Here is a 26,754-nt window from a genome sequence, read left to right on the forward strand (position 1 = left end):
CCTGCAGCATGCTTATAGGCTCAGCAGTGCTACGCTGGTTAGCACTACAGATGAAAGGGACTTGGGGGTCATGATTGACCACAAGATGAACATGAGCCTTCAATGTGATGCTGCGGCTAGTAAAGCAAGCAAAAGCTGGCTTGCATCCACAGATGCTTCTCAAGCAAATCCCAGGACATCATTCTTCTGTTGTACTCGGCCTTGGTGAGGCTGCAGCTGGAGTACTGCATCCAGTTTTGGGCTCCACAATTCAGAAAGGATGTGCAGAAGCTTGAGAGGGTGTAGAGGAGAGCCACGCGCATGATCAGAGGTCAGGAAAGCAGACCTTATGAAGAGAGGCTGAGAGCCATGGGACTCTTCAGCCTGGAAAAGCGGTGATCTGGTGGCCACCTATAAGTTTATCAGGGGTGCTTACCAGGATGCAGGGGAAAGTCTGTTCACCAGAGCGCCCCAAGGGATGACAAGGTCGAACGGTCACAAACTCCTCCATGACCGTTTCAGGCTGGACATAAGGAAGAACTTCTTTACTGTCTGAGTCCCCAAGGTTTAGAATAGACTGCCACCAGAGGCAGTTCAAGCACCTACTCTGAACACCTTCAAGAGACATTTGGATGTTTATCTTGCTGGGATCCTATGACCCCAGCTGACTTCCTGCCCCTGGGACACAGGGCTGGACTTGATGATCTTCCAAGATCCCTTCCAGCCCTAATGTTTATGAAATCTATAATAATCCATAGCAAGGAAATCCTAATAGTTTAAGTAATAGTATTTGAGTGCTTGGCTTAAAATATTATGCAGAAAGGAGACTTGTTCTGTTATATTTTAGGTTATTCATGAGTATCATACTGTCTCTAGAGAGGTTAAAGTACACTGCAAAATTGACTGTAGCAAAAGATTACAAGGGTGAGTAACTCAGGACTCCAGCTGACAGTTAAAAAAAAAAATCTTTAAGGAAAATGCTGATCTGATATTTCCTAGCACTACTCTCACTGGAAAATTATAGTGTCTCATGGATATGTATCTCTATCTTTTTCCTTCCTTTCATAATCTGAGGTGTGGAAATGGAGTAAAATCAGTAATTCTAAGTAAAGCAACTTTCAGCAAAAGAGTTTTATGACATTCTTATATGGAATAGGTATGTGTAGTTCTACTGTGATAGAGTTTCTGATTGGGAATTAAAATAAGCCCTAGTTCAGGTTTCTATGGTGGTGATAGCCCATACAGAACACACAAACCATAAATTAAACCACACAATGGGTGCATCTACATGTGTACTTTAATGTGCAGTACTCTATTTTATTGCGCGTTAAAGCATCATGTAAAACATACTATTATGCTAATGTGCAGTGAAATAGGCTACTCTGCATTGTGTCATGTAAAAAGTGCGTTTGTGCTTCTGTGTGTTAGGGCAGCCTAATATGCAATACCTAGTACCTCAGGGCACTTTTACATGTGCTCTGGGGGTAGGCGGATGATGCTTTAATTAGAGGGGCTCCGAGAGCCTCTCTAATTAAAGCACTGCAGTATATAATTTATCAGCATCCTTGTGCTTCAAAAAGGCAGCAGAGACGCTTGAACTGATCATGAGCTACCAGTGTGATGCTGTAGCTGGCAGAGCTAACCATACACTGGCATGCATCAACTGATGCATCTCAAGCAAGACTAATGAGGTCATCCTCCCACTCTGCTTGGCATTGGTGAGGCCACAGCAGGAGTACTGAGTCCAGTTCTGGGTGCCACACTTGAAGAAGGATGTGGAGAAGCTTGAAAGAGTCCAAAGGAGGGCCACATGTATGATTAGAAACCTGAAGAACAGGCCATATGAGGAGAGGCTGAAGGACATGGGACTGTTCAGCTTGGAGAAGAGAAGACTTAGGGGGGACTTAGTGGCAGCCTATAAGTAAAAAAGAGGCAAACATCAGGGGCTGGGAGAGCATCTGTTAACCAAGGCACCCCAGGGGAAGATGAGGAATACTGGACGTAAACTGCCAGATGATTGCTTCAGATTGGACATGAGGAAAAACTCCACGGTTCGTGTGTCCAGAGTCTGGAACAAACTCCTCCCAGAGGTGGCATAGTCACTACCCTGGAGATCTTCAAAAGACGACTGGACACACACCTTGCTGCGGTCATCTGACTTCAGCAGTCTTTTCTTTCCTGCCTAAGAGCAGGGGGGCTGAACCGGATGATCTCATGAGGTCCCTTCCAGTTCCTAACTTCTATGAATCTATGAAATTAAAGCTTGTTTAATGAGCTTTAGTTCAAGCGCCCCTGCTGCCATTTTGAAGCACAGGGATGCTGATATGTGAGATGCAGGAGGCTGCTGGAGCATGGTAATTACCACACTCCAGCAGACATGGTTAATTGAGTCTGCTGCAACGTGCTGTAATTACAGCATTTTGGAACAGCCTCTGTGCTTATTGGCAGGCACCCTCACATTGGAGGTACTGAATGTAATGTGCATTAGGAAAAGTACATTAATGCACGTGTAGAGGCTGCCCAATTGTAGTTTGCCTTACTTGTGTGTTTTGATCAAAGCAACTATAGTAAAAGCTCTGTTATCCGGCATCCCCCGGATAACAAAATATGCCAGTTAATTGAGCGGCCTCGGCTGCTGCTTCTCCCGCCACATCCCACCGCCCCTTCCACCCCTCCCGCTGCATCGCTGCCCCTCTTGCTGCATTGCTGCCCCTCCCGTGGTCCCTGCAGGCCCCGTGGGACAGGGAGGTGGGCCCCGCACAGCCCCATGCAGCCTGTTATGCCCCCAGGCCGTGGGGGCTCAGCAGTGCAGGTTGCTTTCTCCCGGGGCGTCGGGGCTCGGAGAAACCGGAAGTGCCACGGTGGGTGCTTCCAGTTTCACTTTTCCTTACAAACCAGCATGCTGGCTTGTAAGGTGCCGATTACCAGAGAGTTTACTGTAATAATATCTATCACTTGTTTCCATTGACATTTTGCCTTTGATAGAATAGACAGAAGGTCTATGTGGCACGTACTGGAAATATTTGGTTCTCTTATAAAATTATCTATATTTTCCAAAGTCTTTATCAAGATACCAAATGTTCTGGAATCTCCAAGTAGGAATAACTGACTATTTTGATGTTATCACTGGAGTTAGACAAAGGTGTGTCCTTCCCCCTTGTTTGGTGTCACCACTGATTGCTACACAATAGACCTCTGGTATAGAAACCAGAATGCTATGGGTAGACTTTGCTGCTGCTGTCTGTCTTCTGAATACACTGACAAAGTACAACGGAAGACTAATAGCCTAGTTAGAACTGGTAAACAATTGGGTCTTAGAATCAGGAGGTCTAAAATATTAAAGTTATTAAAATAAATATCTTTCCACTGTTAAAAGACAAAGCAGTTTTCTCCATTGTGCTTGGTTTCCATTGAGAATGCTGGCATTATTGGGTGTAATACATCAGGTCCAACTTACTAGCTGACTGAAATTGTAATCACTTTTGTCTTCCTAAGCAAGCAAGTTTTTTCCTACTGGATTTGTTGGTATATTAAAAATTATATCAGCTGAGACTAGAGTGAACTGCCTGTTGCTGAACACTTGAAAACTGACCATTTAAGCACTTAAAAGGAAGCTGTTGGATGCTGAGCTCTTTCTAACTGATCTGGCTCTGTACCTTCTTTAATTTGCATAGCTTTCCAAATGTCATCACAGAGGAAATTCACTTTTATATATTCACTTTGATATATTTACATTGGGATAAAGTTTTAATCTGTTGTTTTTCATATCTCCATTGTAAATACAATTTTTTATTATACACAACTAATATATATATATATATATATATTAGTAAAAAAAGAAATAGTATAATGTTAGCTATTAAAAGAGGCCCAAAATAATTTGTTATTTTTTATGTACTGATTTCAGGGGAGAGAGAATATCAGAGAAGTGATAAACATTTAACACATCAATATATGTAAAACATTTTACAAATCCTGCCTCTAGGTGCATTCCTCATTCAATATATATTACTCAAAAGATGTGATATTAAGCACAGACCATATTACTGTGCAACACTGTTTCTTAGGTTAAGAGTTCTTTAGTATGTCAGCAAATCCAGCAGGTGAAATTGTAGTATCACAAGTTGTCACAATGACACATAAATAAAGCCAACTAAGATTTGGGGTAGGACTGGAGAAATATTACTTATAATTTTTTTGTGTAACAGAACCAAATTGCTTTCATTAGGTGCTAGTGATAGTTTCACAGTACCAGTGTGCAACTTTATATTGGATAACTAGGACCATCAACCAATACTTTGTTTTACTTAATAAACAAAGAAATAATGGTTTAATTGATGAGGATTTAAAATAGGGTATAACTCATGAAGGATGGTAGGGTATAAAAATGACTGATGGGTTAAACTTAAGCTCCTTGATATACTGCATTTTGTATATCTGTGTGTCAAACTGAGGTAAAGAGCCTTTTGATGTTAAGTATTTCTATTACATTATGCCTTATTTGTGCCAAATATTAAATTAGTGAGAGGCCATGGATGCCTTTAAATCTGGATTGTTCTTTAAAGGAGTGAGGAGATAATTTATTTTTCAAAATGTCAAACTTTTTCTGGGCTCTGTTCCAGCTTTGTAAGATGTAATGAATAGTTGAATAATATATGTAGGTATGTTTGACACAGCTGAAGTTGGGGAGATAGGAGACATTCCAGTTTTAGTCAAGGTATGATGGTTTTTTGTTTATGATGCTGTCTGCCGATAGGTGAGATACACAGTAATTATGCATGTTGTGAAAACACCACCAGCATTTTCATTCTGCTATTAGTTTTTTTGGCTAGTAATGCATCTAATCACTGTTTATATTTCTTTTTATTCCATATCAGTTTTTTAATCAGATGATTTTGATATATACTGTTTTTCCAGCGTAATTTAATGGGTACCATATTGTTCTCACATGACCTGGGATCTGAGTTTTCTTTTTGCCACAGAAAATGGTGGTAAAACATGGATTTTTCTCCTTTAAACGAGAAAAACATGGCTGGCAGAATTTCTGCCTAGAAGGGGGCTAGAGGTGCTGGGAGGAGGACGATCAGGCAGGGAGCAGGCACCATGTGCATGTGTGCATGTATTCATGCACATGGCCACGAGGCAGCCTGGAGAGCAGCTCCCACAGGCAGAGTTCAAATTACGGGGAAGCTCGGGGGGGTGGGGGAGGAGAGGGACGCTGACCCCCTCCCATAATAGACGAGAAACTCCTGTAAGATTTGAAAATCATAACTTGGGAGGGGAGGGGGGGTCCCTGATTTTATTAGGGCATCATGAGAGGCAGCGAAATTTTTTTGCAAACCCTCCCCCCAGGAGTCAAAGGGTAGGTCGAGCCCTGCCTGCAGGTAAGTTGGGGGAGGGAATGAGGCCCCCATAGTGAGGGAGGGAGGGAGTTGGGCAGGGCTGAGGCTAGGGCTGCTGCCCAACCTGGGTGATGCTTGGGGCCCAGGGCCAGAACACGGCCGCAGGGCCCAGGCAGGGAGTGGGAAGGAGCTGCAGGTGGCTCATTGTGGGGGGGCTGGCTTCCTGCCGCTGCATGCAGTCCTGATGTATTTTGGGGGTTTTAATCAGAGAATTTGCTATTTTTATCAGATATTTTGTGATTTTTAAACAGAGAAAACCAGGATCCCTGCACATGACACACAGAATCATGAGCATGTGTAAGAAACAAATTACAGTATTTTAAAAATTGTTTAGCAAGTTTAACTGACATGGAATATAAATAGGATTATTCTAATAAAAAGATGATGATATACATTTATTCTCTCGATGCATATGTATAATTCTTGCATAGTTAACCTAATTCTGTTAAATTTATTTCAAAAAAGAAAAAATATCCCCACATCTTTGTTCTGTTATGGTATAGTGTATATGACTCTTAGAAAATGCTAGTTTTCTGGTGCTGGTTTCATACTTGTAAGAATATCTCACAAGGCTTAAAATATAAATGAAAATCGATCTTAATTTTAGGCTGGTTTCATAAAGGTGTCTTGCTAAAATCTTGAGTCAATATTTCATATGAAAAATATTTATATATACACCAGTCTTTTACTAGTTGACACATTGACCAAATAATAAATGATTCACTGCCTCTGTAAACTCTTAAGTCACCTTGTACTGTTTATAAAGAGCTCAAAAAATATGTCTTATTAGAACCAGCACTGCAGTTTCCAACAAAAGAAATGTAAGACTTTTTTTTTTTTTTTGAGTGAAAAGTACTTTGCTGAGAAGCTGCAACACACCACTGAAATGGACTCTGGCTAACCTTTTCTCTTTAAAAGGTGCAGTCAAGAAATTTAAATGTGAAAAGTAAAATGTCACTAGTCCAGTGATTCTCAACTAGCATGATGCAGCACCATGGGGTGCCTTGAGATCCTTTCCGGGGTGCCATAGGATGCCACACAATGTTCGTACTGTTAGGTGTGCAAACATAATTCACAAGATAAACCCAGAGGTTTCAAATAGGAATTCATAGTGTTGGAAACAGTTAGACTTGTTGTTCAGACATTGCTCTATTATTTTTTTTGTAATGAAAAACCAAGTGAAAACCAAGAATTGGAATTTCTTCATAGGGGGAAAAAGCTATTTTTTTTTCTTATTCAAAAGTGTGTTTCAAGCATGTATCTGATATGGCCTTTATTGCTTATACATAGTTTTGCTGGCTCTTTAGATAGCATGATAAAGTGAACTTGTATACTAGTATAATTAGTTTTGAAAAACATATTCGTTTTAATATAATATTGAGTTTTAAGAAAACCATAGCTGTTGATGTTGTGAAGTAAAGAAGGTGACAGTCTTTTTGCAATGTTAGTACGTCCGACATACACTGAAGTCCAGGGCTCTCAGTTTCTTAGTTTTTGATGTTATCTCAGGTTCCCAGAGATAATCCCTGCAGGGTCCAGGGTCTGGGGCAAAGCAGCCTATATAGGGCCTCCCTCCCCATCCCATGGCACACTTATGCCAGGGAGTGAAAGCCTCGGCACACTGGACGTGGCGGGATGGGTGGTGGCCAGAACTTCTGGCCAAAACAGGCGAAGAGCCATCCAACCCGTTGCGAGGGCGGGTGGGCTAAACTTCAAACACAGCAGCTGTAGCCTCTCCACCCGGCTCTGTGGGGCCCCTCAAAGCTCAGGGCCTGGGGTGGTTGCCCTGATTCACACCCTCCTAGGAACAGCCCTGCAGGTTCCTGAGTGTTTTGTTTGGTTATCCATTACAGTTCCTGTACCACACTTCTTTTTGAAGTTTGTTTTGCATTTAAACCTTCACTTGATACCACCTAATTAGTGACAGCAGTAAGAGAAAATGAGAACTAAGTATTGCACACTATATCACAATTGTAGAATTATAGATGCTATGGAAAGAGCTTGTGAAAATGTCAAGTTTAGTGCTATAATGGTTTGTATTAGCAGAGCAGAAAGAAACTTGAAAGTACTGTAGTTACCAAGCCATCTCACAAAGAAGACCAAAGTTAGAGCCCAGTTTCTCTCTCCCTGTTTCTGGGGAAGAAGAGAATGCGCAAAGCCACGAATACTGTGTGCCCCTGGAGGCTGGGGGGCCACAGCAAGCTCCTGCAGGTGGTGGTGGTGCCATTGGTGGTGGGAGCATGGCAGCAGCAAGTGGGGAGCTCCCACAGGCAGCCACAGCGCTGTTGGCGGTGGGTTGGGGGGTGGCGAGTGCCGACCTGTGCTCAGCGACCACCCACAGATGCTACTGGCAGTGTCTGCAGTGGCCAGCGACAATCGTGGACCACCCACAGATGCCGCTAGGTGTGTTGGCGGTGAGGGGGAGGTGGTGAGCAGCAACTACCCACCAGCAGTGCCTTTTTGTAGGGAGTGCACGGCCACGCTTAGGGGGTGCACATGCACCCACGTGCACCCCCTACTCATCGCCCATGCACATAGCTTTGCAGCGATTGCAGAACCCAGGAAGAAATAGCCCTGTCTAATCAAGAGAAAGTTGTTGTGACACTGCCCATGAATGAGAAGTGATGGAGAAAAAAACAGAGGAGGAATGAAGTGGTGGAGGTGAATAGTGGTAGTTATATAAAAATAATTGCGATTGTTCAGCGGACTGGTAGTTCTGTGCTAAACTTCACCTGCAAGAATCAACTTGGCTGGAATTATATCTCTGCACAAAAACTGGCTGACATGGAAAATTTCCTTTCTCATGGGCTCACATTTACAGCTTTCTACAATGGTTTTGTGAATTAAAATGTTATCAGTAGGCAAGGTTTTTGGTTTTTTTTCCTCAATTGCTTCAGCAGTACTGATTTATTAATGGTGAATATAAACAGTTTCCCTATTTTATGGATGAAGGGCAATACTATGCCATAATAAAGAATGTATTTTCCATCATAGAGCAGTATAAAATTTAAAATTAATATTAAGAGAAATGAATGTCAAGTTCATCATTTTATAGCCTTTATTATGAATCTATTAATAGGTGGGGTATTAAAAATATTCCAAGAAAATTTCCTGAAGTTGTTGAATTCATTGCCCTTTGGCAAATAGGAGTCTGAGGCCCTTGCTTTGTCATCTGTATCTTTTGGGGGAAATCTAGTAGCCTTGTATCCCACCCTGTGTGATTAGAGGATCTGGACCTGGTTTTCAAGGAGCCGTGTGGTCTTAGATCTAGGTTGGGGGGTGAAGGCAAGTTTGACACCACTGGTCTAAGGAAATGTATATCATGTATCTCAATGTACAATATCTCCTTCATTAATAGTCTTGTATCTCATTTTGGTGTACATTACACACTGGTGTTTACATTTGTGTACTGTCGTATATCTCAATACTATAAGAGGAAAAACAGCTACTTTTTATTCAATACATTCTCAAGGTTTGAAAGAGCACGTTTGGTTTTTTAAGCAGTGACTTGTTCGTACACCTGGAAGTACATAAGAGTTTACAACATGCCTTGCTCATTTTGAAATATGAAATGGGGTCAGTATATACTGTTGGACTATATAAATGAAGGGATTTGGAATTGGAAAAAAAACAAATTGTACTGAAGGGAACTTTTACTAATTGGTTGAAATGAGCAAAGCCGTGAAATCTTAATTTAATTCACTGATCATTATTATTTCTTTATCCCTCAATTTTTTTTGTTTTTGTTTTTGTTTTATGGCTTTGGACAACTTCACTATTGATAAACAGCAACCCATAGACTTCCATTTAGTTTTCAACAAATTTTAGGAATCTTAGAAAAGTTCTTGCTTGAGTTTCTTTCCATATAGACGCATACACTGGTTCCTAAACACAACCAGTACTCAAACTCTATATTGCTCCAAACCCATTGTTCTGTCTCAGGTTTATATTTATAAAGTGACACACAATTATTGTGCAAGGTTATTGCCCATCAAATAGTGAGCTAAAATGTGATTACATTAGTAAGATAAAGGGATGCAAAACATCAGTGGTTGTCCTGTTAATTTGTGTATGTTGTTGGGCAATAATTCCTGATCTCTCTAGGTATGTGACCCCACTTTTGTTGTGAACTCAACTCTCCCAATATAGGTTTTCTATAGAATTGCAACCACTAGTTTGGGAGTCAGTGTTCTTGGGCAAACCCTATATCTATCAAAATAGATTTGAATGGTGCAATATCTAAAACTGATCTAGAACAGTAGGGTCCAGCCTTTTTTGCCTGACAAGCCAGATGGGCAGTGCACAGTCTGTTCACAGGTTAGATCCAGCTGGTGGCCCCGATTTAGTACACAGGGCGGTGGGGCCCTATCTGGCTGCACAGATGGAGTGGGGGGTAGCTTAGCCCTAATTCAGCCACACAGGGGGAAGGTGACCTGACCTAGCCTTGATCTTACTGTGAGGGCTGATGGGGTGTAGAAATTTGGCATTGGGGAGGGTGGCTATTCCCTGCTGCCAAATGTCCTGTCCATGGGGGAGCCTCATGGGTAAGGTGCAATGGCTTTATGGGCTTGGTTGGGCCCATGGGCCAGAGGTTGAGCACCCCAATCTAGAATAATTAATCAATGAATACCCCAAATAAAGAATATTTCTACAATGTAGCATGTAGAAGAATGGAAATAATATTTTGATATGTGATTTGCTTTTAGAAGGATATGCTGTCCTAAAACCAGATCCTCCAGTTGTAGGTGAGATCACACATCACAGCATTCAATTATCTTGGGATTTAGAAAACAAAATGGAAAGAAAAGGACCTCAAGAGCAATGGTTAAAGTATTCAATTGAAGAAGAAGACCCAAAAGTACATACCTATGGTACCATTTATAGGTAGGTTCAGTGTTAAATAAGTTTTATCTTTTTTAGTTTAAGGTTTTAAATATTTGGAAGATGGAAATTTCTGAAATACTAAATATTTATGATGACAACAATGATGTTTTTGTTAAAGAGCAGACTGCTTGTGTTCATTTATTAAAATATAATGTTTGCTTGCGTTCATTTATTAAAATATGTTTATTTCAAAATTTTGATTTACTAGGAAGTTTTATCTATATCAGGTAAGAGTCTATTTCTACCCTGTTTCAAACAGGTTTAGTCATACCAGGGCATTACTGAGGCAATCTGATTAACATATATGTAAAATGTTAACTCTAATTCACATCATTGGGTCAGAATCCATGACCACCTCGTGTTCTGTATGGCGGTCAGTACGCGAGGCATGTCAGGAGGCAGTGAGTGAAATCCTGGCCTCATTGAAGTCAGCAGTAAAACTTCTGTGCTAAGTACAGACAGTTAAAAAGTCTGAAGCTGAATCAATTCATTCTTTGCAGGTTAGTCTAAACTGCAGAGATTGAATTGATAAGCAAGTGAATAAACATTGATTTTTGATTCTGGAAATGCCCCATATGCTTGCAGTGGCCCAGGTCAGAAGCTGGGGGTGCTAGAGCACACCTCCCTGCTCACTGGAGCCGACAGCTTAAGCCAAGGCTAGCCTGCCCACCCTGCAAGGGGTGTTTTGCTGGGGAGATGCAAAGCATCCAGGGGATGCTAGGGGAATGTGAGTTAATCTTTAGGGGATCTGGAGCAGAAGTTCAATAAACTGATTTAACCTAAATCAGTTAAGTCTGATACTACATCCATTCAGGTTGATCTTAAACTGGTTTCTGCCAGTTTGGAAGTGGTTTATGTGCACTGAACTTCTGGACAGAAGTTACACATAAACTGTTTTAAGTGATTGGAAACTAGTTTAAACCTGTAATAGAAGAGAAGTTCAGTGTACATAAACTGCTTTAAAATGACCAAATTGTTTTAAGATAAATGTGAATGTAGTATCAGACTTAACTGATTCAGGTCAAACCGGTTTATGGAACTTCTGTCACAGATCCCTTCCTGGTTCAAGTTAACTCACAGTCCCTCAGCATCCCAGGATGCTTTGCAGCCCTGGGCTGTGCTGCCTACTCCAATGGAGCAGGGACTGCCCCATCCCTCTGCTCCACAGCCTACTTCCTGCCTGCATCCATCAGCCCATAGGGAGGGGATGGGGGGCAAGGGAACGGACCCCCAGGCCCCCCTAGCATAGGTCTACACGGCACACAGGAGGAGGGAAAGCCCCCATAGTAGGGTTTTTTGGTCCCTCTGCAGCCCTCCCCCAACCCAGGGCAGCCCAGGGAGTTGGGGGAATATCCCACCTCCCCCTCCTCTGCACAGCTGCTTGCCTAAGCCACTGCCACAGGAGGGAGGGTGGAAGGAGTTCCCAAGCCCCAGGGGTATGGGCACCGGGGAGACCCGCCTCATGGGGCTTCCTCCACCCTGGCCTGGGGTCCCCTAGCCAGTGCAACCCTGGGGAGCTGAAGGGAATTCCCCCCACTCCCCCTTCCCAGTTGCTGATTGCTTTAGCCACTGCCATGGGAGGGAGGCAGAAGGAGTCCTCCAGGCTGGGTGCCTGCCCATGCAGTCCAGCATGGGGGCACTGGGGATCCCCTGCCTTGGGCGGCTTCCCCCGACCTCAGCTCAGGCTCCCCCAGCCCAGGACAGCCCCAGGGAGCTGAAGGGAATTCTTGCCCTCCCCAAGCCCACAGCTGCTTGCCTCAGACACTGCAAGTCTCAGGACCAGCCCGAGGCAGCCTCAGGGAGTGGATAGAAGTTCTTCTCCTTCGCAGCTGAGGCAAAACCAGCTGTGGAGGAGCGGGAGAATTTCCTTCCACTCCCTGAGGCTGCCCCAGGCTATCCCTGAGACTCACAGTGGCTGAGGCAAGCAGCTGTGGGATTTGGGAGGGCAAGAATTCCCTTCAGCTCCCCGGGGCTCCCTGGGCTGGGGGACCCAGGGCTGGGATGGGGAAAGCCCAGTACCCCAGTACTGGGCTCCATGGACAGGCACCCAGCCCGGAGGACTTGTTTTTCCTCTTTCCTGTGGCAATGCCTGAAGCAATCAGCAGCTGGGAATAGAGAGAGGGGGAATTCCCTTTGGCTCCCCTGGGTTGGGGAACCCAGTCTGGGGGAGGCTCCCCCAAGGGGTCCAGCACCTGGACAGGGGGCTCCTTAAACCCCTGTGGGGGGACAGCAGGGGGCTGGGAGCATGCATTGGGGGGCCATTTGGGGATGGCCCACTTGGCTGGGCTCACAGTGACCAGCAGGCTGGGAGACGTGCTCTAGCACCTACTGGCCTGGGTCAGTGCAGGCCTCCCCCTGCCCTTCCCAATCAAAAACAATATTAGTTCAGTTGTTTATTGGTTCAATCTATGCAGTTTAGAAGAAGCTTGTCCTTCTCTGACTGATAACTGGGATAAAAAGAATAAGTTAGACACGTGGCCTACCAAGTAAGCTTCTGGCCAACAGCTCTATAAAGTGGTAGAGTCAGATGAAGTAAGATTGCCATTCTCCACAAAAATATACAGTATTTAAGAGTGAGGAACTGCCTGGATATGAGATTATCTATTTTCTTTCCATGAGTTGTAGCAAAATATGGAAGTGGAAGAGCTTTATTTCCTGCTCTTACAGAATGGATATTATTAAGTCTCTCTATTTCACTTCTACTTAGCGTAGTGCAGCTCATGCAGGCATATGGGACGAAATAATGAGAGTGATTAGGGATATTAAGTGGCTTAAATTATCTGTTCCATCTCATCACATTTTCTCTCTATTTTTCCCTCTCATGTCGGTGTCTATGGAGCTGTATCTTTATTTGTAAATGGAACAAATAGTTTTTAAAGCAGTTCATGGATTGACAAGAATTTAGTATGCTTCACATTACACTTTGCCTTCCCCTGGGGTCCCAGGAAATGAGACTACTTATTTCTTAACCCAAGCATTTTGCATTGATTGCAATTTGCAGCGCAAGCTGCTCACTGCCCAGACTACTATGTTTTCTGCTCTGGCACACACTGTCCTTGGAACGTAACTCAGTGTAAGAGCTGTCACTAGGTGGCAGAATTAGACTGTATTAATGTGGACTTTTTATGCTTTGCCAAACCAGTCTCTTGATTATTACTAAACTTGACATTTTAAGACATTTTTAATTTTAAAATAATTTCTAATAAGGAAGGAGGCTTTTGTGTCTTGGAATTCAGCAGGCATTACATGGTAGGTTTTGTAGAGTTTTGGTAAATGTTTTGATTGATCTTTTGAATTTGTTTGTGGTGTTAAAGGAAGATAGGAAGATTATTAAAAACCTGTTCTTCCCTCCGATTAAGTCATTCCAACTGCTGAATGTACTTAAATTATAAATGACAACATACCTGTAGATATTTAGTATTTTTCACTTTCAAAGATCAGCACAATTGCATAATTCAGTTTAAATACAGTCATAGCAACTGCATGCACAGATTTGCTAGCTGTGTGAGCAGAATGGTTTTATATATCTACTTTACTGTTTCCTTTTGAAAATATCTAATTTACATACAGAGCTTATGTTAATTACACTTATACATCAGGCCTGTGAAACACAAAATGGTTTCCCAGTAAAATTATACTGCTGTTCTAGTGTAAAAGTGGCTTCTATCACATTAGTTTAAAGCCTTTTCTAAGTGGCATAGGCTAAACTGAAAAAAATCCACAACTATATTAGAATAAGAGCAGCTATGGAGGGGGTCATAAATACTGGTATATTGGTTTAAATTCACAATTTAGCTTACACTCAAAACTTTCCTATGTAGATGGGGCCTTTGAGCCTACATCTTGCAGGTGAATCTGTGTGGGAGTAGAGCTGCACAACTGAGCAGGCATTTTGCTTTGAGTAGTTAGGCAGCTGTATTTTTGAAAGACAGGTTCCCAGAACATTATGCTTGCAACACTTACAATGTGCATATGTTTGCCAAGTTTGAAAAATACTATTTGAATTAATACAATTTTTTTTTTAGAGGATATGCTAGACAGTTTGTTGTAGATGGTCTTCAACCAAGAACAGCTTACAGATTTCGATTGAAGGTCACTACCCCTGAAGGCCAAAATGCTTATAGTCCTGCTGTCTCTGTATCAACTACTAGTAAGTACAGAATTTGAATGTATTATAAAATGACAAGGTATAAAAACCCACAGAAGAATTGAAATAATTTGCTATGATGTTGTTAGGAATGCTCAGAAACATAAACATGTATTTTGCAAATAGATTTTAGCATGAGCATGCACATGTGTACATTTGGTTAAGTTATTCCAGTTTGTTATGTTTATGCTCTTAAAACCATGCATTATGCATTTTGTTGTACCTATGGACTGTATGATTATTTAATAGTCTCTAAAGTGGTAGTTTAAAAAATATTTCACTATTTCAGTTTCACTGTTTTGTTTTCCTAATGCAAATGTTAGCATTAGAAGAATAAAAATTGCTGTACTGTTTAATATTTTAACTCAAAATAAGGCTTACTAAAACTGAAAGAATCAGAAAGAAAAGAGTTCTTTACAGGGAGAATTGTTTATCAAGTTGGGAGGGAAGAAGGATATAAGTGCTGCTGTTTGCACTGCCAGAAATGATACCTTTCCTAGCAGCATAGTGAGATTGGGTCACATGGAAGAGGTATGGTCTCAGTGGAACTAGGGAGGTCCTTAGGAGCTGGTGAGAAGATTTTCAGCGGTGAAGGCATATTTGGAATTTTTCAGGAAAGGAACAACAGGAGGAGTGGAAAAGAGAGAGAGCATGCTACAAAGATATGTTGTTTTTGTTTCGTGGGTTTAGCAAAAATACATACAGATGAATGTGTTTATCACAGATGCTTTCAACACATGAGACACGTCTTCCAGTTTTACAAGTGATAGAGCAGAGAGCCATTCCTTGTGAACAGCAGCATGCCCAGTTACACATTTTTCATGTTGTCTGGCATTTTCTATTTAAGCAATTTATTTAGAGTAACTGAGTCTGGAGGCAGTGGATTGTGGCTGATTTGGCTCCAGCATGGAGGGAAACCCACCTGAGGAGCTGCTAATTTGCCCAAGGAGAGCCTCACCCACTCTACCAGAACCAGAGCAACCCTACCATATCCTGCAGACATTTCCCCCACTCTGGCATTATGTAAATACCAGTAGATGGTGTTGATGGTTGAAGTATGTTCTTAAGTATATCTGAGGTATTCACTGCCCCAGTAATATCCCTAGAGAAAGGAGAATAAAAGAATCAGCTAATTGTAGCAGATCCCTACATCTGAACCCTCTGAGTCTGGGAGTTTAGAGAATGAACTTCAAGTTTTTCAGCAAATTGGTTGGATTACATGATTTTATACTTTAGGATTATTGGTATGCAAGATATAAACAACATGCTTAAGGTTCTTCATAGATTTTTTAAATCTAAAGGGCCCACTGTGATTATCTAGTCTGACTTCCTGCGTAATACAGACCAAAGGATTTCATTGAATTAATTCGTAGTTCAAGTCTAATAGGTGTGGTTGAACATATTAAAAAAATCTAGATTTTTAAAGATTTCCAGTTGTGGAGAATCTACCACAGTGCTTGGTAAATTGTTTCAGTTGTTAGCTACCCCCTCTCTTAATTTTTTTTAATTATTCTGAATTTGTCTAGCTTCAACTTCAAGGCATTGCAACTTGTTATACCTTTTATGTTAGATTGGTAAGCCCTGTACTATAACATTTCTGTTCCCCTTGTTAGGTAATTTGTAGGCTGTGATCAAACTCTCACATCACATTGTATCAATAAGTAGAAATCTTCAAATAATGTAATCTTTATATGGTACATTTACTGCAGTTTTGTGGCATGTCTGTGGACCAATATTGTCTAATCTGAGGTCCTTTGATAAATGCAGAGGCTAGGGGCAGACATTCAAAAAGCCTGAGCCTGAATTGATTCAATCTTTGCAGGTTAGTCTAACTTGGTTAGGCTGAACAAGTTTGTAACTGTGCAGACATTCCTTCTGGACTGAAGAAATGCAGGGATGTGCCTGCAGTGGCTCAGAAGCTGGGGAGCTTCCTTCTACTGGTTCTAGAAACTGGGGGGTGGTAGAGGAGCCCTACTTTCCTTTCCATAGTGCTGAACTGAGGCGGGGTGCATGGGCAGACTCCAGAAGCGGCACTCTGATTAGGGAGGGCTTCCTGCCCCCACTCACTGCTCCTGACCAACGATGGAGCCAGCAGGGAGTTACACAAACAGTTGATAGCATTTATCAGCCCATCAAAACAAAACAAAAACCTCTCTCATTAGTTCAAGCTCTTAAACAGCTTTTTCCAAGGAAGGAATGGAGGGACATTACCAGCTACCTGATGATTAGCTTCAAAAAGCCCTAAGCGGACACTGTCCTGTCTACTTTTGTCCTGTCTGCCTTACACAGACACCTCTCAGCATTAGCTAGCATACCACATGCTGGTTATTGTCCGTGTTGTGGGAGAGGGGAGGGAGGAAGCCCTGCTTGAGCAGGGAGTGGTAATGCGGGGGGTAGGGGAAAGCCAGACAGGCTGCAGCCAGGGAGCAGAGGGGAGGGGCCAGCCCTGCTCTGGAGCAGAGAGCCCCACCCAGGAATGCTGGGGGACTCTGGTTTAAGTTAAATGAGTAAGGAGTCAGGGACAGACATTGCATGAACCGGTTTGATCCAAATCAGGTAAGTCTGATTCTACATTCAACCAGGTTTATCTCAAACCACTTTCAGCCATTAAAAACTAGTTTATATGCACTGAACATCTGTTCTGTTAGAGGTTTAAACCAATTTCTGGTCACTTAACCCAGTTTATGTGTAATGTCTGTCCCTAGCCATGATTATACTTTTGGACCCTTCATTCTTCCTAGTGGTATGGCAGTTTTTATAGTAATTTTTTTACTATGTAGCAAAGCAAATATAGTTTAAACCTGAATAATTTGTCATACAAACTGTTTGCTGTTAAAATGTACTGTTGTGTTTATAGGAAGTATTTTCATGAACTCATAGTCTCCATATGTATGTACAATAACACAAAATAGGTTTCTAATTTGCATTCAGTTGGAAAGAGGTTTAATAAATCAGAAGAGCAACTACTCTGTTCCAAAAATAGGTGTTCTGCCTCTCTTATCTAGGTAAAGTACAAGAGAATCCTGCTTAAATGAGGCATGCAATTTTAATCAATTGGGCCCTAAAAAAAAGAAAGACAAACAGCTGCTGCTTGTTAATTGGTGAATGTCTTCACCAGTGAGCTCATCATTTATTCACTGCTCTCAATGGAGCTTTAAATTCTATAAATAAAGGTGTTATTGCCACTTTATGGCATGATTGCCTGCACATCTGCAACTGAACCACTTTTACAATACATGAAGGGTTTATTTAAAAAAGACAAATGCATGACCTTCACCTGGGCAGATTCATTTTACTCATCCAATCATTATGTTTATTGTGATTGGTCAGAACGCTCATGAAAATGCAGGCAAGCATGCTTACATTTCCCATCTGAAAAGCTAATCTAATGTTTGTTTTTTTTTAAAAAGAATCAATTTGGAAAATATCCTAAAACAAAGGTCACATTATATTTCATTTTTTATTTCCCCCAGACCTGATGACCCTAACCCTTGACTCTCTATGTAACCAGGTAGCTTTTTCAAATAAATGGCATCTGCAGATCCACATCATGGTTGCTATGGGAACTACATGACCTGCCACACACAAATGTGTGACCTTCATAGAGGATATTTGCAAAGGCAGTGCCAAAGAAGAATCAAGAGTTTTGAAGATTATTTAAAAAAATGTAAACTGGAGTGTAAATAAGGAAAATAGCAATAATCAGTATATGTAGGCAACACACATAGGCCCTGCTTCTCCATGCAGTTATACTAATTTTTCAAGATTTCAAGTAATTTGACTTTGTGTATTATTATTACCACTACTATTATTATTATAATATTTTTGTTTTGTTATTGTGTGTGAATGTTTTTTGCTAACATGTTATTTGGTGGAAATCTAAATGGAAAAGTGGAATAAGTATTCTGTGCCCTCTTCCACATCACATATGTAAATGTAGACTGAATAACTGTGATGGTCTATACTGTTGATAAACGTTAGCTTGAGTTTTGGGGGCTTGAAATTAAGGAAACAGATATCTGTCAATGTGTCACACAATTTTTTTAAAAGTACTGCCTCATTTAGCTTTGTTCCATAGCACATCATCATCAGTAATGTTCTTCCAACACTTTCTTTTCTATCTTCAACAGTTAGGCCTGGAAGATGGGGAAATCTGGAGATTTTTTTTTTTTATTTATTTATTTTTTTTTTACAGATTTGAATGTTTGAGAAATATGCAGTACCTTATTTGTATAATACCTTTGTTCATACCAAATTCATCAGTTTACTCCCAAGCCATCAAATCTATCGATTCTTCTCTTCCATCCCATCCAGAAATTTACTTTAGCTTGTCTCAGCCATCTCCCACATCCCATCCCGTCCTCTGAATATTTCCTAGACCTTCCTTCTCTCTCATTTTCCTTTCCTCTCACTTTGAATTTAGCTCTCTCTATCTCTTTTCTGGCTTCTTTCTTTTCAACCTTTTCAAATATTCTCTTTGGCACATCCCTAGGTTACCTAAGGCTCTACTTCCTCTCTGGAGTATTGTTTTGCTGCTAAGGTAGCAATATTAGGGCATGACAGTACTGAAGGAACTCAAGGGAATGCTCTCCTCCATGTGGATTATGTGCTAGAAAGGCAGAGTAAACTAAGTGAGGGAAGTCCTTCCTTTCTTCCAATTTTTGCCCAGCAACTACAGAACTTCTTTGGACTGCTAAGCAAAAACTGATTAGTCTGTCTGGAGTGGGAGGAAATTAATAGAGAATATAGCCCATAAATTACTTCAGGCACACTTACCCAACCTCCCAGGAGACTGCCTGAAAAACAAGAGATTCATATAGCCAGTCAGGAACCCAAGAAAGGAGCTGGGAAACTGAGAGACATATAGGTAAAGATTTTAGTAAGGGTCATTGTGGGATGATTGTGACGGTGGGGTGAGAGGGGAGTATTCTCTACATAACTAGGGAGGTGTGAGACTCAGCATCCCCAGGACTTTTATGGTTCTTCCTTGCTCTCAACTTAGATTTGTGGTTAGGTGTCGCAATCTAGCTGTAATGGGAAGCATTTTCCAAAGAAGCATAGTGAAACTAGAAATTACATTAATTGAAACTTATCCACCAAAATGCTGCATTATGTCTTTTCTCTTTTTCTTTCTTCATTTTCTCTCCTCTTTTTCTAAAGCATATTGTGTTCCCCTTTCTGTGACACTTTTTCTTCCTTGTAAACTATTTTAGTAGCTACAGCAATATTGCTTTCCTGTTGTTTGTGTTTTCTCCATTATTCTCCTTATCTGTTTTCCCCTTCTTGCCCCTACTTTTGTTCTTTCTGCTTTCTCTTGCTACTCTCACTTGTGGCCTCCATTCTTTTTTTTTTCTTCTTCCTGCTGGGGTGGCAGAATTTTTAGCTTCGCTGGATGACTTTTTTGTGACTTTTCAGGGCTTGATTAGCTTCTTTGAAAAGTACTAGCTTTGGGATACCTTGCAGATATAGACTTCAGATGGCAGAAAGACTGCAAAATTCAGATTTAAAGTACTGTGCTATTTTTTATTTTAATTAAAGCAGGTTCAAGTGCTTAGGCAAATAAATAAAGGAAAAATTGACAACTGTGAAGTGTCTATATCCTTTCAGGAGAGATTTGTTAAGTTATAAGCTCTGTAGGCATGTTGGAACAGATGACAGCTGTATTATTTTCAAACTAAACCTCTATATTGTCCTTCTTTAAACACTTCCAGTTTCTTAATCTTGCTTTAAATGGCAGTGCTACAATTTAACATATAGTTTCCAAAAATGTAATTGGTGTCAGCTATTGAATGTACACATTGTATAAGATGTGCTGTATGAAGCCTTTTAAACTGAAATGTTTCTAATCATAACAGTTTTTTTTATAATATGGTTTGTCTAACATGGCATGCTAACATCAGGTGAACAATAATCAGATTAAAATCTTCTGCTTTCTGAAGTTTAGTGTTTGATTGCATGTAGCCTTTCCACAACACAGGCCTTTTATATGCCCCTTTTCATCATTACCCTTATTTCTTCAGAGTGGAACCAATTATAGCTAGATTTAGTTAATTTGCATGAGAGAGACCTGTGACACTTTGTGCTGGACCTAGGTTCTCAAATTTGTTTGTTATGGTCTCTATAAATAGGCAAGATACCACTCTGCATTCAGAAGGTTATTTTTTCATTAATTAATGCCTATCTCCATTATTAAAACTAACACTGAGATGGGGATAAGAAATGCATTCTTTTCCATTTACCACAGGATATGAACTATTTTAGTAGTGGCCCAGAAAAATTGGGAATTTCATTTATGAACACAAGAATCAGTGAGTTGGGCTCATTAGGACTCATTTTACAACTGTTTTTTGTTATGATAGCGGAAGTCTGGAACAGATGTTGATCCAGTTCTGAAGAGTGTTTGTTTGTCTCTCATTTTTATTTGTGACAAATGGGCTCTAGGAGGATATGTTAATGAGGTGAGTAGGCTGATAATGGTCCAGACACTAATCAGACACAGCAGTTTTGCCCTTGAAGGCAGAACGGAGAGAGAACTGAGGAGCCAGAGCATTCTTCACCTATGACATTGCATTCAGTTGAGCCTTCTGTTACTCTGGTTGTGTCTTTTCTTTTTCATATATGTCTTCCATCTCTCAAAAATAAAGGAACAATACTGGGCACTGCAGTAATTGTGAGACTGGACCATATTGACTAAGCAGCAAGTCTCTAATATGATAGGATCTCCGACATGGCTTCACCTCTAATATAGACTTCCATAAAGTGACTAAATTAACTCTAAAATAGAAACTTTTTTAAAGACATGGTAATAAAAATGTAAATGTTAATTATGTCGGGGTTGTTGGTTGTGGCCATGTTGGTTTAAGGACATAGGTAAGGTTCTTTGGATAGATATGATATCTTTTATTAGACCAACTAAATTGCAAAGATTACAACCTGCCTGACATCTGACACGCTAGGTAACCTGCCTCACGCTAACCACTTGCATTCTTTCATGTTTCCCTCCCTCCCCCCAGCTCTACCCATTGACTTCTAACCTTTCACTCATTTGCATTTTTCACAGACTTCTTGTTTATTTTAGCATCTTTTCTACTTTGGAGAATATATAATAGTAGAGTCTCTAAATGCCTGAAGAAGGGTGTTTGTGCCCGAAAGTCTGCAAAAGAACTTTTCCCCATCTATTTAGTTGGTCTAATAAATATTAATAATGAGCACCCTATATTATATTGTGTAAAGGATGCTGAAAAATCATCTTTGAAATAAAACAGCTATGAAACTGTGAGCTAGTCAGTCTGTTCTTTAGTGTAATAAATGGAAAATATCAAAATGCCATACTGAAAAATGTGAAAGCTAGTCATTTACCTGCAGCATTTTAATACTTGGCAACACCAGTAGAATGAGTCTGTGTCTAAATAAGACTGCAAGTACTTCCATGCTTTGTGTTTTTCAGGAGAGCCAATGAGCGGAGAGCAACTCCATCGAGCTGTCAGTATGAATGATGTAGAGGCAGTTCTCAACATTCTTCAGCGAGGGTGAGAACATATTCAGGCTAAAAACATATTCATGTTAAAAAATATGCAGTAAGTGTAATTTAGTGCTATATAGATTTGCATGATGCCATTGCACTTTGTTTCAAAAAGCAAGTTTTGTTGTCTTAAAAATTACAGTGTAAATTTTATGATACTAAAAAGTAACAAATTAGTCTTTTTGTATCATTATACACATCAGTAGAGCACCCTCAGATGGAATATGCTGTTCATTTCTAGCCATTTTATTTCAAGGTTATTGTATAAAATAGCACTTCAAGAAGATGGACAAGTTGCTTATCTGCATGAGTTCTGTTGTCCATTTGATATATCTCTCTATTGATTGATCGATTGATCTATCAATAGATATAATGTATATATTCCATGTCCCATACCCCTTCCTCAGAATTCTATTTTAAATTGTCCTTCATTGTCTATTCTCCCTCACAAAGAAAGCATAGAGGGATCTTGCTTGTAGAACTGAATCCTGGAATGTTTTATATGTGGCAGGCAAAGATTGTTTCTCTTTCTTTTTTCTTAATATCTCAAGCATTCAGAACCTCATTTCTGATATGCACAAGATTAATATTAGGCTTAAGACTTGGAGGTTTTTCTCTAGTTCATTGTAAGTTGAATTAGTTGATGAAGGTAGGGCCTTCTGTTTTAACCACACACTTGTATGTGGATAGGAACTTAAAACACAGGATTGGAATGGAGCTTCTATTGTAGGAAGCCTGTTTACAAATTTTTCAAGCTCTGTCTTAAAACTAGTTAGATTTTTTGCACCCATTTATCTTAGAACCCCTTCTTTTCCAGATCTCCACCCCTCTGATGGTTACAAATTTTCTCATTACTGGCTGAAATTTATTCTTGGCCACTCTGTTTTTGTGCCAATATTGTCCTTAGCATAATTCATTGTTTGTCCACTGGTGTATTTAGAGAGTAATCATCCCTTCTACATTAGGTTTTTAGTTTCCTTTTAATTTCCCTGATCATCCTAGGGGCTTTTCTCTGAATTTGCACCATTTTTAATTCAGTGACGAACATTTTATATAACATCCCAGACAAAATTTTACTAGTGCCTATATTAATTCTTACTTCCATGTATCTGCTGGAAATACTTTGCCTGGTACATCCTAGGTCATACTTCCTTTCTTATGTAGATGGCTTATAGTCATCCTGAGATCAGCTAGTACACACAGGTCTTTCTTTTTTGAAGCAATGAGCCTCCCTGCTCGCAGCACAAATTCTTATAATTAATCCCTAAGTGTGTGGCCTTGCACCTTTGTGCAGATTAATTTCATCTAATTTTTATTCTCATTTTCAAAATAAACCAATCTTTTCTGTAGAATATTTTGATACTCTAGATAGGATGCCTCCCAACTTCATGTCATCAGCAACTTTTCCTCCTCTGAAGTTAGCTGTGAACATATTAAATAAAGTCAGTCCCAACAAATCTTATATACTCTTTTTCCAGCTGATAGTTCCCTATTCAACATAACCAATTGGTTCAGCTCCTTTAGTTAATTTCATAGCCATTTTACAATTCTTACACTAATCTTCATCTTCTCCATTCTTACTTTGCGTCTTCTAAACTTAATAATTTCTCATGTGGCAGTATTTTTTTCAGTATTTTTATTTAATTCCCTGAAACTTAGATCTACCCAGGGTTGGGTTTTTTTGTCTAAAAAATAATTGATCAAAGATATATTAGGCTAATCTGTTACAGTCTGCTTCTGGTAAATCCATGTTGCACTTTGTTTCATTTTCCATATGTCTCCATGGCTTTTTAGAACAAATTTTGAAGGAAAGAATGAAAACCTTGCATACTACTGTGGTCAGATTAACAGGTGTGTAGTTTCCCAAGTCACTTTCGCCCCATTCTTGGATATAGCTACTGTGGTTTCTGTTTTTCAGTCACATAATGCCTTCCCCATTTCATAGACTAATTAAGAATCCTTTCTGCTGAACTTCTGATGTAGTGTGCCAGTTCCCTCAGTATTCTGGGATGGTTCCCCAACTTGAGCTCTTTGGGTTTTTTTAAATTCCATCCCAAATGTGCTGTTTTCTATCTCCACATGCTCATTCCCATTAGAACTCCTGCCTTTGCCTCAGCTGCATCATCTTTCTTGAGAACCAAGTAAAGTCTGCGTTTAATTCTTAAAACATACCTGAATTATTTCTACAGGTTTCCCTCGCTTTATGCTGTACGTGTATTTCCTGGAAAACAGCTCATAACTTGAACTCGCATAAAGGGAGCCCACTTCTCAACATAACAAATAGGGACTTGTTCCAAGGCCTCAACTCTACTGACCCCCCAGACCCACTTTTACAAGACAATTTTGGTACTCATCAACAGCAGACAGTACACACAAGTGCAGGGCACTATCATAATGGGGATGGCAACTACAGAAACACGTGTCTCAGACAATGAGCGAGGAGCACAGATCCACACAGGAGACTATAATTTGATGTGTGTCACTCCCACAATGCACAGTACAAAGCAGCTGACTGCGGGCTTCCCCCACACTGATCGCATAAGAATGAATTTACCTTGCATATAACAAATTTTTGGTCTAAAAAGGGTCATTGCATAAGAGCAAATTCGAACATACAGAACCCACATAAAGCAAGGGAAACTTGTAATCTGTCTCATTTTTCCTGTGTAGTCACCTCTCCTGTTTTTTTTTTTTCTGTTTCATACATGACTAAATAATCTTTTGCTATTTCTTTTAATTTCCCTTGCAGGCTATAACTTCATAATTTTGTTAGTTTTCTGTCTCTTCTAACCTCCAAGCTGCAGTAGTTTCCTTTGCTGATCAGTCTTTTTCCTTTGCTTATAAGCTTTCTGCTTATTCCAAATACATAAAAAAAAACAGCATTTGGCTTCATGTAGCCAGGTCTGAAGCATATCCCTACAAGGTTTTCCCCCTGTTTGTGTGCAAATGCCTAATTGTCTTTTCCTCTGTTCTTTTTATTTACATAAATCTCCAGCTTTTCCACATTTAAGCCTCTCAGCTTGCCTTTTGAAATAACATGCTTTTGCTACTAGCTTGGTTTTGTTTATCCTTGAATTTAATTCAAACTTAAATAACTCACAGTCGCTGGATACAAGGTTTTCTATGGTAAACGCTTCAATAATGTTCTCTGCTTACCAAAATTAAGTTACTAAAAATAATGTAACTTTTGTTGGCTTAGTGACTGTTTGGTGAAGAAAACAGTTGGCTGTCACTTTCAGGAATATACGGGTCCTTCTGTTACTAATTAGACTTTGTTCTCTCATGAAGCAATTAGCCATATATATCTCTAACTGTAGTAGAGATCTCTGTCCATAACCAAGTCTGAACCTGTACAACTGCAGAAGGCCTCTAAAATTAGTGAATGTATTCTTCCCAAAAGTGACAGTGAACCAGATTTGCTTGTTTTATCTATGCTATCATTTCTTTACTATCTATGCATCATTAACACTAGTTGCCAATTTCTCTTCCCCCTGCTCCCCAACACCCTCCCCTCTCAAAAAAAAGTTTTGGGGCTTTTTTTAGTTTTGCAGCCCATGGGGCTAGTATGATTAAGGCACAAAAGTTCCTGTAGCCAATAGCACATGATGGAATAATGTGGTTTATATTAAATATGTCTGTCTTTGATCTAGCCCAAATGATCCATGTACAGCTTGGCAAACTGTGGGTCGCCTTTGCCATGGATCTGGAGTGGGGGTCAAATTCACACTTTTGAAATTGTAGCAGGATACTTAACTGTGCTATCACCATACCACTTTGCCATCCTATCACTTTACCCTTATTTCCATCTTTCCTAAACAAGCTCATTTTGTTTAATATTTATAGTTCTGTCATGATTCCTGTTCTACCATGGTTCTGGTATCTCCATAATAGCAAGTTTCATATGCTGCACGAGTAGTTCTAGTTGCTCTGTTCTATTGCTCAGATTCCTAGTGTTGGTGTTCAAACATTTTTGGGTTGATTCTTGTTGACTGTGACCAGTTTTGAAGCTGGGCTAGTCCCTTCATTAATTGTATTGCTTACCTGCTACTGCTCCCATTAGCATTAGTACTTTGAATTAATGTCCATATACATAGTTTCTTTGTCCTTTTATATCCTTGTTTATCTGTCTTTTCTCTTCTGTATTAAAACCAGGCACAGGGATTTTACTACTTTCTCTCAAATCCTCCACCCCTCCCCCACCCTCCCATACACCTTTTTCTTAGTCTGAAGCTATTTTAATTTTTTTTATCAATTGTGTTGATCCTTCTTAGTATGGAGTCCCCAGGCACATAGACCTGCCTCTTCCTAGTGCTGAAGGGAATGTGAGATTCATACCACCTTGTTCTTCCTTCTACTTGCAGATCATTTTGTTTTCTGTTCTCTTACAATCCCTTGCATATCTTAATTTCTCTTTGGGTCCTAATCTCTGGCTGTGTCCATTCTTCCAGAGGTCACTCTTGTATAAATAATGGTGCATCTCCAGATCCATCTCCAGGTCCATCTCCAGCTACATCATTACTCCTCTTTTTTCATGAGCTGATGTCCATGCGTCTGCAACCACATCTTATAGGCCAGAGACCACCCTCCAGTTCACCTGTTTAAAGCAAAGTATACTAGCATTAGGCCTTTCATCATTGTTCAGAAAAAAACATCCACCATTCCAGATTTTATAGAGCTCATTCTGTTTCATTCTATTCTATTTAGGCGCCCATTAGCTCAATCTCACCCTGGCGATGTCCCTTCCATTGTATGGCTAACTCCCACGTCTCAAAACAGACTTATGGGTGTGTATTTATGTGTGCCTAAACTTAATACACCTT

The 26,754-nt window shown here is 40.3% G+C and overlaps 1 protein-coding gene across 1 annotated transcript in view; it reads left to right on the top strand.

Moving 5' to 3' along the window:
* The window catches only part of FANK1 (fibronectin type III and ankyrin repeat domains 1), a 76,141-nt gene that overhangs the window by 29,792 nt on the left and 19,595 nt on the right, over nucleotides 1-26,754 (top strand). The window contains exons 2-4 of the mRNA XM_006026592.3: nucleotides 10,088-10,265; nucleotides 14,291-14,415; nucleotides 21,860-21,941. Coding sequence (XP_006026654.1) covers nucleotides 10,088-10,265; nucleotides 14,291-14,415; nucleotides 21,860-21,941 — 385 coding nt within the window. The remainder of the gene's footprint in view (nucleotides 1-10,087; nucleotides 10,266-14,290; nucleotides 14,416-21,859; nucleotides 21,942-26,754) is intronic.

Source organism: Alligator sinensis, unplaced genomic scaffold, assembly GCF_000455745.1.
Source record: "Alligator sinensis unplaced genomic scaffold, ASM45574v1 scaffold193_1, whole genome shotgun sequence".
Lineage (NCBI taxonomy): Eukaryota > Metazoa > Chordata > Crocodylia > Alligatoridae > Alligator > Alligator sinensis.